General features: G+C 44.2%; 1 protein-coding gene across 1 annotated transcript in view; it reads left to right on the plus strand.

Annotated features, from left to right (window-relative positions):
- PARD3B (par-3 family cell polarity regulator beta) overlaps nucleotides 1-16028 on the plus strand; it is a 608076-nt gene that overhangs the window by 544188 nt on the left and 47860 nt on the right. Inside the window, exon 22 of the mRNA XM_082225604.1 lies at nucleotides 8554-8633. Within this exon, the coding sequence (XP_082081730.1) occupies nucleotides 8554-8633 (80 nt within the window). The remainder of the gene's footprint in view (nucleotides 1-8553; nucleotides 8634-16028) is intronic.

Consider the following 16028-nt stretch of genomic DNA (forward strand, 5'->3'; position numbering starts at 1 on the left):
CTGACTGAATCGGAGCAAAGGTTTGAAAACTCTGTTACCCCTAATCCTGACGCATTTTTGTCTCGGAGACTTCTGAGGAAGGAGGTCGCAAGCTTCTCCTCTTTGCAGTCTCACATATGGGAATGTACCTTGACGGAACTTCCTTGCAGGTTCTACAACAGCCTTTCTCAACCTGTGGGTCCCCAGATGTTGTTGGACTACAACTCCCATCATCCCTGAGCTCTGGCCTTGCTAGGTAGGGGTGATGGGAGTTGTAGTTCAACAACATCTGGGGACCCACAGGTTGAGAAAGGCTGTTCTACAAGGAAAAAAGATGCTCCCCTCCCTGATCATTGTTGCCCTGGACTTGTGTGGTAAGCAGCAGAGCCTCAGCCTTCCATCTCAGTTCTTTGGGAATTCGGCTAGCAGAGACTGTCGGGATTCACAGAATGCTGTGTGAGATAGTAAGTCTGCAGGCTTGAGTTTGCTGGATGATGCAACTGGCTGATGCAATCAGCCTGCAATACTTTCTATGGAAGTGCTGCGTCAGAATGACTCGGTAGTAATGTGCTGTCAGTTGATTGGCTGTCATCGGTTTAAAAGGGAAACCTGTCCAGCAGTAAGTGGGTGGTGTAGAGGAGTGTGGTCAGAGAGAGAGAGTTAGAGGTCTTCCTATTTGCCTTAAGGTGCAGCCAATTACTCTGTTTGACTGTATGAACTGCTCGTGTATTATAGCCTGTAGATATTTGTACATATAGGTAAAGGTAAAGGGACCCCTGACCATTAGGTCCAGTCGTGGCCGACTCTGGGGTTGCGGTGCTCATCTCGCTTTATTGGTCTAGGGAGCTTCCGGGTCATGTGGCCAGCATGACTAAGCCGCTTCTGGCGCACCAGAGCAGTGCACGGAAACGCCGTTTACCTTCCCGCCGGAGCGGTACCTATTTATCTACTTGCACTTTGACGTGCTTTCGAACTGCTAGGTTGGCAGGAGCAGGGACCGAACAACAGGAGCTCACCCCATCGCGGGGATTCGAACCGCCGACCTTCTGATCAGCAAGTCCTAGGCTCTGACTTGTATATATAGCTCACAATAAATATGCTGCATTGAAGAACCCGGAACTCTGAGCATTTCTTCTAAAGCGCCGTGGAGAATTTGCGACAGAGAGTCCTCCTATTGTTCCATTTCCCAAAAACATTTTCTTCAGATATTGCAATTACTGTAAATTATTATGAGGCGTACCAGATGAGACATTTGTTATCCTTTATCCGGGACAGGCAGGAAGGTCAGTGGGTCTAGTTGATTTAAGGTTTCCAGCCTCTAGCCCGTCCATATGTGGAAAAAGTATATTAAATCTAGTTTAACTCACCAACACACTATCATAAGGGCAGACTTTCAGGTGTGGAAAAGACAAAAGGGAAGCATTAGTATCGAGACTCACACCACTTATTTCCCTGCAGAGTCAGCCCAAGTTTTACAATAAAGTTTGGCAGTTTTAAACAACATCATCTGTTTTGACTGTGACATTTCTACACTGCAGCACAACCTCTGTGGTGTGATATGTGGCAAATACAGCTGAAAGACATGGATGAAAACATGGGAAACGCTTTCATACAAATCCACCTCTACTAGTATTTTAGAATTAATGTTGAAAACCATGCAAAAATGGTATCTTAACCCCAGTAAAATTATTATGTATTCATAGGGATGTTCAGGTAACCTGATGATGGGATGCTGTTGTTGTTGTTTAGTCATTTTGTCGTGTCCGACTCTTCGTGACCCCGTGGACCACAGCACGCCAGGCACTTCTGTCTTCCACTGCCTCCCGCAGTTTGGTCAGACTCATGTTTGTAGCTTCGAGAACAGTGTCCAACCATCTCATCCTCTGTCGTCCCCTTCTCCTTGTGCCCTCCATCTTTCCCAACATCAGGGTCTTTTCCAGGGAGTCTTCTCTTCTCATGAGGTGGCCAAAGTATTGGAGCCTCAGCTTCAGGATCTGTCCTTCCAGTGAGCACTCAGGGCTAATTTCCTTAAGAATGGATGCGTTTGATCTTCTTGCAGTCCATGGAACTCTCAAGAGTCTCCTCCAGCACCATAATTCTAAAGCATCAATTCTTCGGCGATCAGCCTTCTTTATGGTCCAGCTTTCACTTCCATACATCACTACTGGGAAAACCATGGCTTTCACTATACGGACCTTTGTTGGCAAGGTGATGTCAAGATGATGTCAAGATGATGGGATAGCGGTAGCTATAAACATATCTGGTGGATGTGTCCCAAGTTGTCAGTGTTCTGGGATCATATATTTGGAGAAACAATCAAAATCACCCACCGATCTGTTTAAGAAGACTCCTGGATTTGCTTTGCTATATTTGTTCATGAATGACAATATTGAGCTGACAGATAAAGCTTTGATTAGCTATCTATTCGTAGTAGCATGGATGACATTAGCCGCATTTCAGAAGGTCCTTAAAGCAGCTACTCTGATATTATGGTACAAGAGGGTATGGCAGACAGCTTTAATAGAAATACTTTCCTGTAAACAGTGTTTTGCCAAAAGAAATAAACACAGAGACACATATGTTACCTATCCAAATGTTTCAGAAACAAAAGGGAAGTCCCTCAGGTATACTCCAATTTATGGTTGTTATGAAACTTCATTTTTTTCTGAAGCTTTTTGTCAAGGGAATTGGGGTTGCTTGTGTGTAAACCTCCAGCTGTTCCAAACTGCTTAGGGGTGGTTGTGTCTTTCCCTGACTGAGCAGCCCTTGGCGCTGCTGCTCAGTCGCTAGCAGAATCCGTGAGTGGGCGTCTCCTAAATTTCCTCCAGCATAAGAATTCCTTAACGGACAACCTTCGCCTCGCCTCTCTGCGCGGAAGCCTTCTGTGCAGAGTGGGCGTGCCTAGTGGTGGTCCTCCACCCTCCTCACTGACTTCACTGGAAGAGTCTCGGAGCCTCACCTCCGAGATGCTCTCTGCCTCTCCCTTCTTCCTGGTGTCACCTGGACTTCCTTCCCCAGATGACGTTCTCTCTCTTCCCTTACTCGTTCCCTCTCCTGCAGAATCTGGGAGCCTCGCCTCCCCCCTCTGTTCTAATGTCAGTTCCCTGACACTTTTGTTTTTATTTATGTGCTGGAAGTGACTTCTGCATCGGCCAGAATTGGATGTCTCTTTTGGTACCGTTCTTGGTAGTTTTGATTTGAATTTTGCACCGTCTTGCTTTTCTTCTATATATGGCTGTCAGGGAACTGACATCGGAGCAAGAGGCGGAGGGAAGGCTCTCAAATGATGTTGGAGAAGGGCCCAGCAGGGAGAGAGGCAGCTCCGCAGATGGGGAAGCAAATCAGCGCAACACCAGGGATATAGAGGGGCTGATGGGGAATCGGCAAGAGGGCTCCAGGACTCTTCACCGGACACCAGCGGGGAGAGCACGGGTCCTCCGCTACCCATGCCCACCCTGCGCAGAAGACCTCCGCGCAGAGAGAGTAGGAGGAGACTGGGTGTCAAACAACTTTTATGTTGGAAAAGATTTAAGAAACGCCCACTGACGGATTCTGCTAGCGACTGAGGCAGCCACGAATTGAAGGGCTGTCCAGACAGAAAGGTTTAACAAGGCAACATAACCAGGAGAGGCGGCAACTTGCGCACAAGCAACCCCATACCCATTATAATGGCTAAACACGTTTCCGAAACCTATGAAAAATAATAACAATTAATTATATATATATTAAAAGATGTTACAATTACAGTAATTTTGATCACAAAGGCAAAATACAAGCTTCAGCATAACACAACTATCCTCAAGCAGCTATTATTTAAGCAGTGCAGGGAGGCGGCAGGATACCCTTCTAAATTTTCCACAGTAGCTTTCTGGAGAATGGTGGAAAATTAAAGCGGAAGTTAGACCAAGCCAACAAGTTTTCACAGGCCAGATTTGTTTTTCAAAATGAAAATGGCCCAGGGCAGGAACCAGCAGGGAGTAATATTAGATGTATAAAGGTAAAGGTAAAGGTACCCCTGCCCGAACGGGCCAGTCTTGACAGACTCTGGGGTTTGTGCGCCCATCTCACTCAAGAGGCCGGGGGCCAGCGCTGTCCGGAGACACTTCCGGGTCACGTGGCCAGTGTGACGAAGCTGCATCTGGCGAGCCAGCGCAGCACACGGAACGCCGTTTACCTTCCCGCTGGTAAGCGGTACCTATTTATCTACTTGCTCCCGGGGGTGCTTTCGAACTGCTAGGTTGGCAGGCGCTGGGACCGAGCAGCGGGAGCGCACCCCGCCGCGGGGATTCGAACCGCTGACCTTTCGATCGGCAAGCCCTAGGCGCTGAGGCTTTTACCCACAGCGCCACCCGCGTCCCATTAGATGTATACCTCACATCAAACTCTGTTTGACAGGGGGGGGACTTCCTGTGGTGTCATAGTGATGCAACCATCATGGAGTGGGACTTCCTGTGATGTCACATGATGTCAGCTGTCAAGCAGAGTTTGATATGTGGTATACACCTCATGTCAGGTTCTGGTTTGTGAGCCAAATCAGGACTTTGTTGTACTTTGCTCATAATCAAGTTCACCGTTGTGAATGAACGTTGTTTGTGAACGCATAAGCACGCTCAGAGAAATAGGACAGCCCTGGTGTCTTAAAGCTGTTATTTCTTCCCCATGGGTTTGACCCAAAGTTCGGGAAGCACTGCTTTAATATAATAATATTGGTCAAGTTGGGGTGTTGTCCAGGGAAACATGCCCCGGAAAGTTTATGCACAAAACATTTGCATACAGTGGTACCTCAGATTACAGACGCTTCAGGTTACAGACTCCGCTAACCCAGAAATAGTACCTCGGGTTAAGAACTTTGCTTCAGGATGAGAACAGAAATCGCGTGGCAGCAGCAGGAGGCCCTATTAGCTAAAGTGGTGCTTCCGGTTAAGAACAGTTTCAGGTTAAGAACGGACCTCCAGAATGAATTAAGTACTTAACCCGAGGTACCAGTGTACAGAGCAACAAACATTTGTACAGTTTGTTTCACAAAGCCTTTCTGTCAAAGCAGCTTTTACTCGTCTTCAGCAAAACTTGACACGCTATGCATAAATTGCAGGACTGGAAGAAGTGCGGTCTAACCTGTAGAATCGTAGAATCCTGATGAACATGCTAATTTTAGATTGTGTGCGCATTATGCATTATATGCAGAGACAAAATGAACACCATATAAAAATAAGTTTACATAAATTGTTAACAATGTTTCGAGAAGACATTAAATCCTGTCCCCTTTCTCTTCCATTAATCTGTGCTGGAGCAAAGAGTGGAAGTAATAGAAAAAATATTTCAAATGGCCTCTTAGTACATTGGTTTATAAAATTGCTGATTCAAGCGGTAGCAGGATAGGAGCACATGCTAATGTAAGAAACAGGGAATCCAGCCACAGTAGCTCCTGCGTTTGCTAGAGAATTACAAGTCCATTTGAAGAAGCCTCTTAATACTTTGAGTCATCAGCAGACATTGATCTGGTTCAGTCGTAATGGCAAACTATGGTTTAGTGTTACATGCATAAGCCTCTGCTCATACCTCACATATATTTTATTTTATTTTTCAAATAATTTTTTTAAAAATAATATTTATTAAAATTTTACAAACAATGAAGAGTTTCAAAGTTTAAACATAAAAAATAAAAACAAAGAATTACCCTAATAAAAGAAAAAAGAGCTACAAATATACAAAAACAAAACACGAGAAAAATGCAAAATAGAAAACAGTTAAAAAGAAGAAGAAAAGAAATCAATCAATCAATCAATATTTTCATATCTTATACTTCATTTACTAGTTTCCTGACCTCCTCACACCTCCCTTTTTGTATTCCAGTTCAGATATTCAGCAAGTTCTTACCCTCTGTCATTTATCCTTGCTCAACATCTTAACCTATTATAAATATATATTTTCCACCATTATCAATCCATATTTACATACTCTTGTTAATCTTTTTACCAATACCGCATTGTTTTCAATCCAACATCTCTTTAACATTCATTAATTTTACAGTATTTCTGCAAGTAGTCTTTAAATTTTTTTCCAATCTTCTTCCACCACCTCTTCTCCCTGATCTCGGATTCTGCCAGTCATTTCTGCCAATTCCATGTAGTCCATCACCTTCATCTGCCATTCTTCCAGATTTTTATTGTTTCCAACATGTAATTCTTTCCCCAACAATCCTTACTGTCACATTATAATCCCTTTGACTCTGCTGAGTCCTGAATTCCCTCCCTCCCGACCGCTGGTGTATACATCACATACTTTTTGAGTATTTTATTGTCATAACTTTACTGTTTTACACTGGAGGTGTTATTCCAGTCCTGCTAGTGTCTTAATATCTTTGCTGTTCTCCTTTATATATTCAATAAATTTATTCCAATTGTTATTGTATCTCTGGTCCTCTTGTATAACCTCACCTATATTTTAAATTAACCATGGTTTATCCTTATGTCAGTGCTTGAAATCATCATTCATTTTTGTTAACTGTGATTTAGGACAGCTTTCCCCCAACCTGATACCCTACAGATTTTTTGATTTATTTATTTTTTTGGGCTACAGCTCCCATCAGCCTTAGCCATGCCGCTGGGGCTGATGGAGTCAGAATCCAACAGCTTCTAGAGAGTACCGGGTTGGCAAAGGCAGGTGTAAGGAGACAAACCAATATTGTATGCCATGGTTTCAAATGGAGTGGTTACCTGGGAATCACATGCATTCCGTGGAGTGTCCCATGGCAAGTTATAAATGTAGGAAACATGCTCTGTGGAGGTCTGCCCTTGAGGTTGACTCAATGTATTGGTCATGACTTATCAAGGTCCTGAATGACCTGGGACTTTAAAAGCTTGAATGCCTCTCTAAATATAGTCCTGCCTGGGTGTGTTAAGATCAGCTAGGGAGGCTCAGTCTTGCATTCTGACATCGGGTGTCAAACGTCATGCAGTGATCTGAGAGGGTCTTCTCCATGATATCCAAGTTGTGAAACTCCTCTGCAGTCTGTCAACTCTCGCTCTCTCTTCCCCATTTACATGCCAGGAGAAAGCATGACTAAATCACTCCGGCCTTTGGAAAGTTTTAATGTTCAGCTAGAATTTGTAGGCATTTGCATTTTGATGATTGATTGAAATATGAATTTTATTCTGCACTTAATGTGTTGTAGATTGGCGTTTCGAAGTGTAATTTCACTGTTCTTTGTCCTGAGATCTTTGCAGGGGAAGGTGGGCTATTAATATGTCAATAAACAAATAACATCTGGGTTCAACCATAACAAGTAACTGCCATTAACTTAAAATGGAAGCAAAAGCTTGTGTCATTGTGGCCCTGGCAAGGGGCAGGGAGGGAGGTAGAGATCAAGAGCCCAAATTTTATTCACATTAATAAGGCAATTGGCTCAGTTTAGATAGCATGTCCACCCACAGTTGAGAATGCTGAATTGACAGGTCATGCTTTGAGATCAGTCAACAAACCAGAATCAGAAATGATGGCTACAAAAAGGTTTTCAAACCTTGGTGTGTGCTAATGTATGGTTTTCATTGTGTCTGAGTTGACAAACCATAGTTGTAGCTGTACCGCTGGAGGCTGCTGCTGCCTCGTAAAAAAATGGGAGTGATAAGGAGATGGAAAGTGAAAGCAGATGTGGGTTCTGAGCTATTTCAGTTAATGATTATTCCTTCCCGGTATACTTTGGGGGTGCAAAATATTTTAACATTCCTTTATGTTGTCACCCCTACAATATTCCCATTTGTAAATTGGAGAACTGAGTTGGAGAGACTTGTGCACCCTATTGATGGTGTGCATCGCAGTTCAGATATACCATATTTTTCGCTCTATAAGACACACTTTTCCCTTCCTAAAAAGCAAGGGGAAGTGTGTGTGCATCTTATGGAGCGAATGCAGGCTCCATGGCTTCAGCGATCCCTCTTCCTCTCCTGCCTTCGCTTCACTGGAGAGGCGCAGCGCAGCTTTCCCTCTGCGCAGCGCCCCTTCAGCGAAACGGGAGGAGAAATGGAAGGGGCTCCATTTCTCCTGCCGCTTCGCTAAAGGGGCGCTGAGCAGAGAGGGGGAGAATTTATTTTTTTCTTGTTCTCCTCCTCTAAAACTAGGTGTGTCTTATGGTCGTGTGTGTCTTATAGAGCAAAAAATACAGTAGCTATCTTGGGCCCAAGTCCTAAGATGGTCCAGAATGAACAATGGCTGCTTTCGCTTCATCCAATATTATTCTTGATTCTTTTTCTTATTTTTTATGGATACAGAATGTCTTTGGATACTGTAGGATACAGAACGTCTTTTTCTGTTGCCCCATGTTATGTACAAATTGACGGCATCTCTTCTGGACTGCAAAAAGAATGGAAAAACAAGCACTCTTTTGTTCTATGTATATATTTAATGCTAATAATAGTGGTAAGATTAATGTGGGTTCCCCTTGAGCCTCAGCGTTTTTTCTTTGTTGATTTTGGCATGCTGGCGCCTCATTTGTTCTCTGATTATCATTTTGAGAAACATTGTCAGTAACTGGGTTGAATAATTGATCGTCATCTCTAATTATGCTGTTCTCCACAGGTGCCTGGAAAAACTCCAGATGGGACTTCGCACCATCTCCAGTTTGAGGGAAGAGAAAGACAATATGCCTCCTTACCCAGGTAACTTCTGTTTTAGATTTACATACTCTCACTCTCTTGTATATACGTACATGTATAAGCACGCACAGGCACACTGCTTCTGCAGGCGGGTTTTCTGCTATTGTCGCACTGTTTAGCAAAATCTGCATCAAACAGACATCTGGCAACGAAATGAGAGATTATGCTGCAATTTTGTCGTGCTGCCCTTCTGCCAATGATTTAGTGCCATCTTTATAGCTGTGTTAATAATTTAGCCAGCCAATTTGGAGGGAGGGGGGGAGGAAGAGTAAAGTCTCTCTCAATGAACATGTCAGCAAGAGTCATGATCTGCCGAAGAAGAATATGACATAGAGGGAGCTTATTCCACAAGAGTTATAGTAGGTCTTAGCAGAGCCTGCGACAGAATTTACAATAGAAAAAAATCATAGCTAGCAATGACAGAATTGTGCTGTGAAAAGTTCAGCAGTGCAGCAGTTTGTGGCTTCAGAGGTGAGTGAAAAGGAGTTGGTTTCTGGTTTCTTTCTCCCAATACACTAAGGCTGCAATCCTTTACACACTTACCATATTTTTTGCTCTATAAGACTCACTTTTTCCCTCCTAAAAAGTAAGGGGAAATGTGTGTGCGTCTTATGGAGCGAATGCAGGCTGTGCAGCTATCCCAGAAGCCAGAGCAGCAAGAGGGATCGCTGCTTTCACTGTGCAGCGATTCCTCTTGCTGTTCTGGCCTCTGAGATTCAGAATATATTTTTTCTTGTTTTCCTCTTTCAAAAGCTAGGTGCGTCTTATGGTCTGGTGCGTCTTATAGAGCGAAAAATACAGCACCTGGGGATAAGTCCCACAGAACTTAATAGGACAAACGTCTGAGCAAAGGATTGTGCTGTAACTCTGCTCTATGACTAAAGAACATTGGAAGTGAGGAGAATTGTTAGAACTTCTCTTGATTATGGGGTGTGTGTGGTAAACCTGTGATCTTCAGGTGAAGGGCAGTATAGAAATTTAATTAAGAAGAAGAAGAGTTGCATTCCTAATCAGAGCCAGTGTGGTGTAGTGGTTAAGAGCGGTAGTCTCGTAATCTGGTGAACCGGGTTCGCTTCCCCGCTCCTCCACATGCAGCTGCTGGGTGACCTTGGGCCAGTCACACTTCTTTGAAGTCTCTCTGCCCCACTCACCTCACAGAGTGTTGTGGGGGAGGAAGGGAAAGGAGAATGTTAGCCGCTTTGAGACTCCTTAAAGGGAGTGAAAGGCGGGATATCAAACCCAAACTTTTCTTCTTCTTAATCAAAACTCTGCTTTTTAGAAGGTTACACAACCACTCCGTCCCTTCTCAGATTTGCAAAATCAGAACCAAAGATGCCCTAGGCACAGTGTGTGTTACTCATCACCAGGCACCTGTTGGGTAGTACCTGCGACTTTCACACCTGTGGGGTTGCTTCTCCTTTCCCTGCATACTCCCTAGAGAGCTACAGAACTGTGAAAATCAGATTTGACCAGAGATCACAGTGACACACACCACATTGATGTGTGTGTCCTCTGTGCAGCAACAGCTCCACAGTACATCCTCCAAGTATCTGTAAACTTCCTGCGTGGTTAACTCCATATCCATGGTCATGCGGAGAGCAAGTCAGCAGCCATTTGTTCTCTCTCCCCATCCCTGCTACTGGCTTCTCGAGATCACTGTGGCAAAGAAGGGCTTGTTGAGCAGAGTTTGACCAAGCCCAGGTCAAATTCCAGAAAGGCAGGTCCACAAACATGAATACGGATGGTGAGTTCTGGTTCCAGAATGGCTAGCAAGGGGCAGGTTCCACAAACAAGGTAACAAGTGGAGGTCAGGTCTCGGAAAAGGACAAGCAAGGATGTGGTTAGCCCCACAGACAGCTCCCAGTGGACCTGGAAACTAGAGAGGCCTTCCTTGAATGCTGCTTAACAGCTAGCAATCTCTGAGGAAACCTTGAGCAGGTTTCCGGTTTCCTCTAGGTAGCCTGTGGCGTCCTGTGATGAATGATGTCCCCACCTTAAAAGGGACCTGCTTCCTTCAGGAGCCTTTGCTTGTGACGACACAGAAGTAACCGCAGCTTTGGAAGGAGAGTGTGAAGGCGGTAATGTTTTCTCTTCAGGCTGTCTGAGTTTGTCTGAGTCAGGAATACTTCCATTTGACGTAGAATCATAGAATCATAGAGTTGGAAGAGACCACAAGGGCCATCGAGTCCAACCCCCTGCCAAGCAGGAAACACCATCAGAGCACTCCTGACATATGGTTGTCAAGCCTCTGCTTAAAGACCTCCAAAGGAGGAGACTCCACCACACTCCTTGGCAGGAAATTCCACTGTCAAACAGCTCTTACTGTCAGGAAGTTCTTCCTAATGTTTAGGTGGAATCTTCTTTCTTGTAGTTTGGATCCATTGCTCCGTGTCCGCTTCTCTGGAGCAGCAGAAAACAACCTTTCTCCCTCCTCTATGTGACATCCTTTTATATATTTGAACATGGCTATCATATCACCCCTTAACCTCCTCTTCTCCAGGCTAAACATGCCCAGCTCCCTTAGCCGTTCCTCATAAGGCATCGTTTCCAGGCCTTTGACCATTTTGGTTGCCCTCCTCTGGACACGTTCCAGTTTGTCAGTGTCCTTCTTGAACTGTGGTGCCCAGAACTGGACACAGTACTCCAGGTGAGGTCTGACCAGAGCAGAATACAGTGGCACTATTACTTCCCTTGATCTAGATGCTATACTCCTATTGACGTGTAGCAACCCTCTCCTCAGGGAGGCCTGGCACCAACTTGGTAATCATTTTGGAACCAAGAAAATACCTTTTCCTTCTCCCAGGCATTTGGGATTGGATGTTTTTATTCGGATTATGGTTTCAATATGTATTTCCATTATGATGTTTTTCTTCTGGTTGTAAATCACTTTGGGACATATTGGTAGTGGAAAGCGATAAATATCCTTAATAAACCTCAGTCAGTGAAGCATGAGACTCTTAATCTCAGGGACATGGGTTTGAGCCCCAGTTTGGGCAAAAGATTCCTGTATTTAAAGCCCTAAACGGCCTCGGTCCAGTATACCTGAAGGAGCGTCTCCAACTCCATCGTTCTGCCCGGACACTGAGGTCCAGCGCCGAGGGCCTTCTGGCAGTTCCCTCACTGCAAGAAGACAAGTTACAGGGAACCAGGCAGAGGGCCTTCTTGGTAGTGGCACCCGCCCTGTGGAACTACCAAACTTAGAAGACATCTAAAGGCAGCCCTGTTTAGGGAAGCTTTTAATGTTTAATAGGTTATTGTATTTTAGTATTTTGTTGAAAGCCGCCCAGAGTGGTTGGGGGGACCCAGCCAGATGGGCGGGGTACAAATAAATAAATTATTGTTATTGTTATTGTTAATAGCACAATACAATAAGCTAGAGGGTTGGGGACCCAAAGCTGTGTTGTGAGACAACCTTGGGTTGGGTCACACCAGGAGCACAACTGTTCCTTTTCTTTTAAGTCCCTTATTGTTTTTTTTAAAAGAATATGGGAAACATAGGATACAGTGGGAAGATGGTGGGAAATGAAGGAGAAAGGGAACGGAGAAGGCAGCAGAAAGTTGGGCTTCTATAATAACAACTGAAAACTAGGTAACAAGTAGCAGGTGGGGTGAAGGATGGACTCTACGTCTGAAAAGACTAAAAGGCTGCTTTCTGGTATAAATAATAAATTGTTGTTGTTGTTGTTGTTGTTGTTGTTGTTGTAGGGGGTTGGCCTATATGGTCCTTGTTGTCCCTTCCAACTCTACAAATCTTTGATTCTATTATTCTGTTTGATGGGCACCTGCCATGGATGCTTGAGTTGTGATTCCTGCATTGCAGGGGTTAAACTAAATGACTCTTGGCTTCTCTGGCAGCTCTACAGTTCGATGATTCTATGTAACTGGTGCCTTTCTCTCAGTACATGGACAGCCAGCATGGGGCCTGCGAGATGTTATTGGACTACAACTACCATCATCCCTGACAATTCGCTAAACTGGCTGGGGCTACAATTGGAGTTGTGGCCCATATCTACATGACACTACGTCGGCTATCCCCGTCTTAGTACTTCAGAAGTTCAGGATCCTTTCTCAACTTGAGAACGGTGGGTTCTGGTTGAAGATGCTTTGCTGCCTCCCTTGAGCAGTCCTACAAAACTGTCCAAAGATCTGGCGTCTGCTAAATGGCAGTGTGCCTCCACACTTCTCCCTATTTTCCCGGCCGCCCATGTTTTTACTCAAGTAATCCTGTCAGTATATTTTTACAAGAAAGCATTGCACTCTTAAGAGATTGGGTGTTACTCAACTGTGCTTTGCTCAGAGTGGGCGCACTCAAATCAATGGCTCTAATGGAGCAATTTTCATCCATTTTAGTGGGTCTACTTTGAATAAAACTTAGTTGAATGCCACTCACTGTGTTTATGCCATGCTTCCATTGATGCGGTATAACAGGGCAGAATCCCAATAAAGGGAATTGGCATCTTAATTTCACTCCCCCTAGTATTTTGAATAGTGAGCAATCTGGGACATGAGTACCTTTCAGAGGTAATGCAAAAATGCTCTAAATCTAAGAGGTAGCCATCTATGTACAGCATTATTTTAGTTCTGTTTTGCATTATGTTTCCTAAAGGCTGTGGCTTATATTAAACAGTATTAAGAATATCAGATTGGATTTATTGGGTCTCTCCTGTAGGAAAAGTTTCCCCAGGCTTTAACTTTCTTTGACTATACACTAAGATCTGTTAATAATGTTCTCCAGTTTAAAGGGGATATTTACATTTCAGACTATCTCTTTAATTCACATCTGTCACTAACATGGGCCATAATTTGCTAACTCAGTATCAGAGGAGCTATCTTCCTTAAAAGTTTAGTTTGGCTCCCCACTGTTTTCCTGCATGCCTCAGGTAATGAGATATTTTCAAGATCCGTTTTTAATCTTCAGAAATTCTTCTCCGCTACTGTCCATTTGCGTTGCGAGTCCCACTGGCAGGTTATATATTGCAGAAAGTTACTAAAGTTTCCATAAAGGAGCAGCTTAAAAGGCTGAGCCAAACATACCCCTCTGTCCAGGTCTTTGCTTCCGTCCTTTGATTGCGTCCTTCCACTCATTTCCTCTTCCTAACAGATCTATTCCATTCCTTCTGCGCCTCCAAGTTCAAGTCATTTCTAGGCCTGCAGCTACTGCTGTCTTCCATCTCATTTCCAAATCCCCTCTATTTCTTTACATCTGCTCTGTAATAGATCATCAGAACTGAATATAGTTCCCAGCTGTGCATGTACTATTGATTTATATTACATAGGAGCTTTTTCAATATCATTTTCCATTCAGTTCTCCTCCACCTCAACATCTTGTTTACTACTTTGACTGCAGCTTCCGCGGGGCGTTTAGCAGATTTACATTGTTCACACGAACACAAAGATCTCCTTTCCTGATTGATTCTAAATCTAAATCAAGCCATTAATCTTACTCCCTGCTTTTCCAAACTTCAGTTTTTATCTCTGTTCTGGATATGTATTTGGAAAGGGTTTAAGAAGCACTCAAGATGTTCCATAGCCTTTGCATTTCTGAGGGTAGAAGGGGTTTTCAGCTGGAAGATTAGAGGCTGGGGCATTTGTGGCAGCCTCTAGTATAAGTAAAAATATCTGGAAAGCCCTCCTTTAAATAACATAAGCAAATTTAGATTATTATTTCTGAATATTGATATTTCAGCTGGTACAAGATGTGAGGTTTTTTATTTGATTTTATTTTTATTTGATAATTGTGTGGCAACAGGCAAATATTTCAGAATAAATGCAGAGCAGTTGAGTTCCTCCCGTTCCTCCCTTGAAATGGCTTAGCAAATAAGGGGAGGAGAGGGGGGAAAGTCATGTTGCATGAGGAAGAAGCCTTGTTCTACTCATACATTCCCCAGTTAGCACTACCTTGAATTCCACCCCAATGCTTTGCTTTAGATTTACCTGCCAGAGATGGGAAGGGGCTGAGCCTCACTAGTCCACTCACCAGGAATACTTGGCAGACACCAGTTGAGAGTGAATCGGACAATGTTGGGCTTTGGCTTGATACCGCTGACCCTCAAGTCTGAGTATCAATTACTTAGTTTGGTGGGGCTCTGCAAACTTAGGGTACTTGCTGAAAAACACTACTATTGGACTATTGGCTAACCTTGGCAACAGCTTGGAGTGAATCAGAAAACGTTTGGTTTGGGGGTGATAACTATGACCTTCAGTTTCAGTTTAAATTACAGTGGTACCTCTGGTTAGGTACCTAATTCGTTCCGGAGGTCCATTCTTAACCTGAAACTGTTGTTAACCTGAAGCACCACTTCAGCTAATGGGGCCTCCTGCGGCTGCCGCGCCACCGCCCCACGATTTCTGTTCTCATCCTGGAGCAAAGTTCTTAAGCTGAGGCACTATTTCTAGGATAGCGGAGTCTGTAACCTGAAGCGTATGTAACCTGAGGTACCACTGTACTCAGTTGGGGGGCTGGAAATTGTGGAGTTTTCACTGCAAAACTGTTGCCGAACCTTGGCACTGGTTTGAAGTGATTTGGATACTGTTGGGTTTTGGGGTGTTAACTACGAACCCTAGTTTGATGGATCAATTTCTGTTTCGGGGAGCTGCAAAATGACTGCAAAACTTTGGCATGAGTTTGGAGAGAATCCCAAATTTTGACATTCATTAGCATCCAGGGACTGTCAGGAATGCAGGGTCATCCACAGGTCAGGAAAAGAAGACATGAATGGCAATCGGCTTTTGTTCACAATACAGTGGTACCTCAGGTTACATACGCTTCAGGTTACAGACTCCGCTAACCCAGAAATATTACCTCAGGTTAAGAACTTTGCTTCAGGTTGAGAACAGAAATTGTGCTCCGGTGGCACGGCGGCAGCTGGAGGCCCTATTAGCTAAAGTGATGCTTCAGGTTAAGTACGGTTTCAGGTTAAGAACAGACCTCCGGAACGAATTAAGTACTTAACCCGAGGTACCACTGTAGTAAAAACACAACGGAGTTCATCTAGGCTAGTTTGCCCTAGTTGAAGATGTTGCTGGAGCTGGCATTTGGTCCCTGTGTCCATCTCTAGCCCTCTCCTTCTGGACTCCTCCCAAGCAGCCGTAGACTCCGTCGAGGGAGAGGGATCCCCCCAGTGCCAGATTTATGTATAAGCCAAACAAGCTATAGCTTAGGGCCCCACTCTCTTGAGGCCCCCCCCCAAAAAAAGGAAAAAACCTGTATTAATTGTATTTCGGTTCAACAATTACTTTGATAAAATACATACATAGTTATGGGCAAATGGCTTTAGATGCCTATTAGGTCCATAAATTAGGGATGCGGGTGGCGCTGTGGGTTAAACCACAGAGCCTAGGACTTGCCGATCAGAAGGTTGGTGGTTCAAATCCCCACGGCGGGGTGAGCTCCCGTTG

The sequence above is a fragment of the Podarcis vaucheri genome (genome assembly GCF_965113315.1).
Source record: "Podarcis vaucheri genome assembly, chromosome: 1".
Classification (NCBI taxonomy): domain Eukaryota; kingdom Metazoa; phylum Chordata; class Lepidosauria; order Squamata; family Lacertidae; genus Podarcis; species Podarcis vaucheri.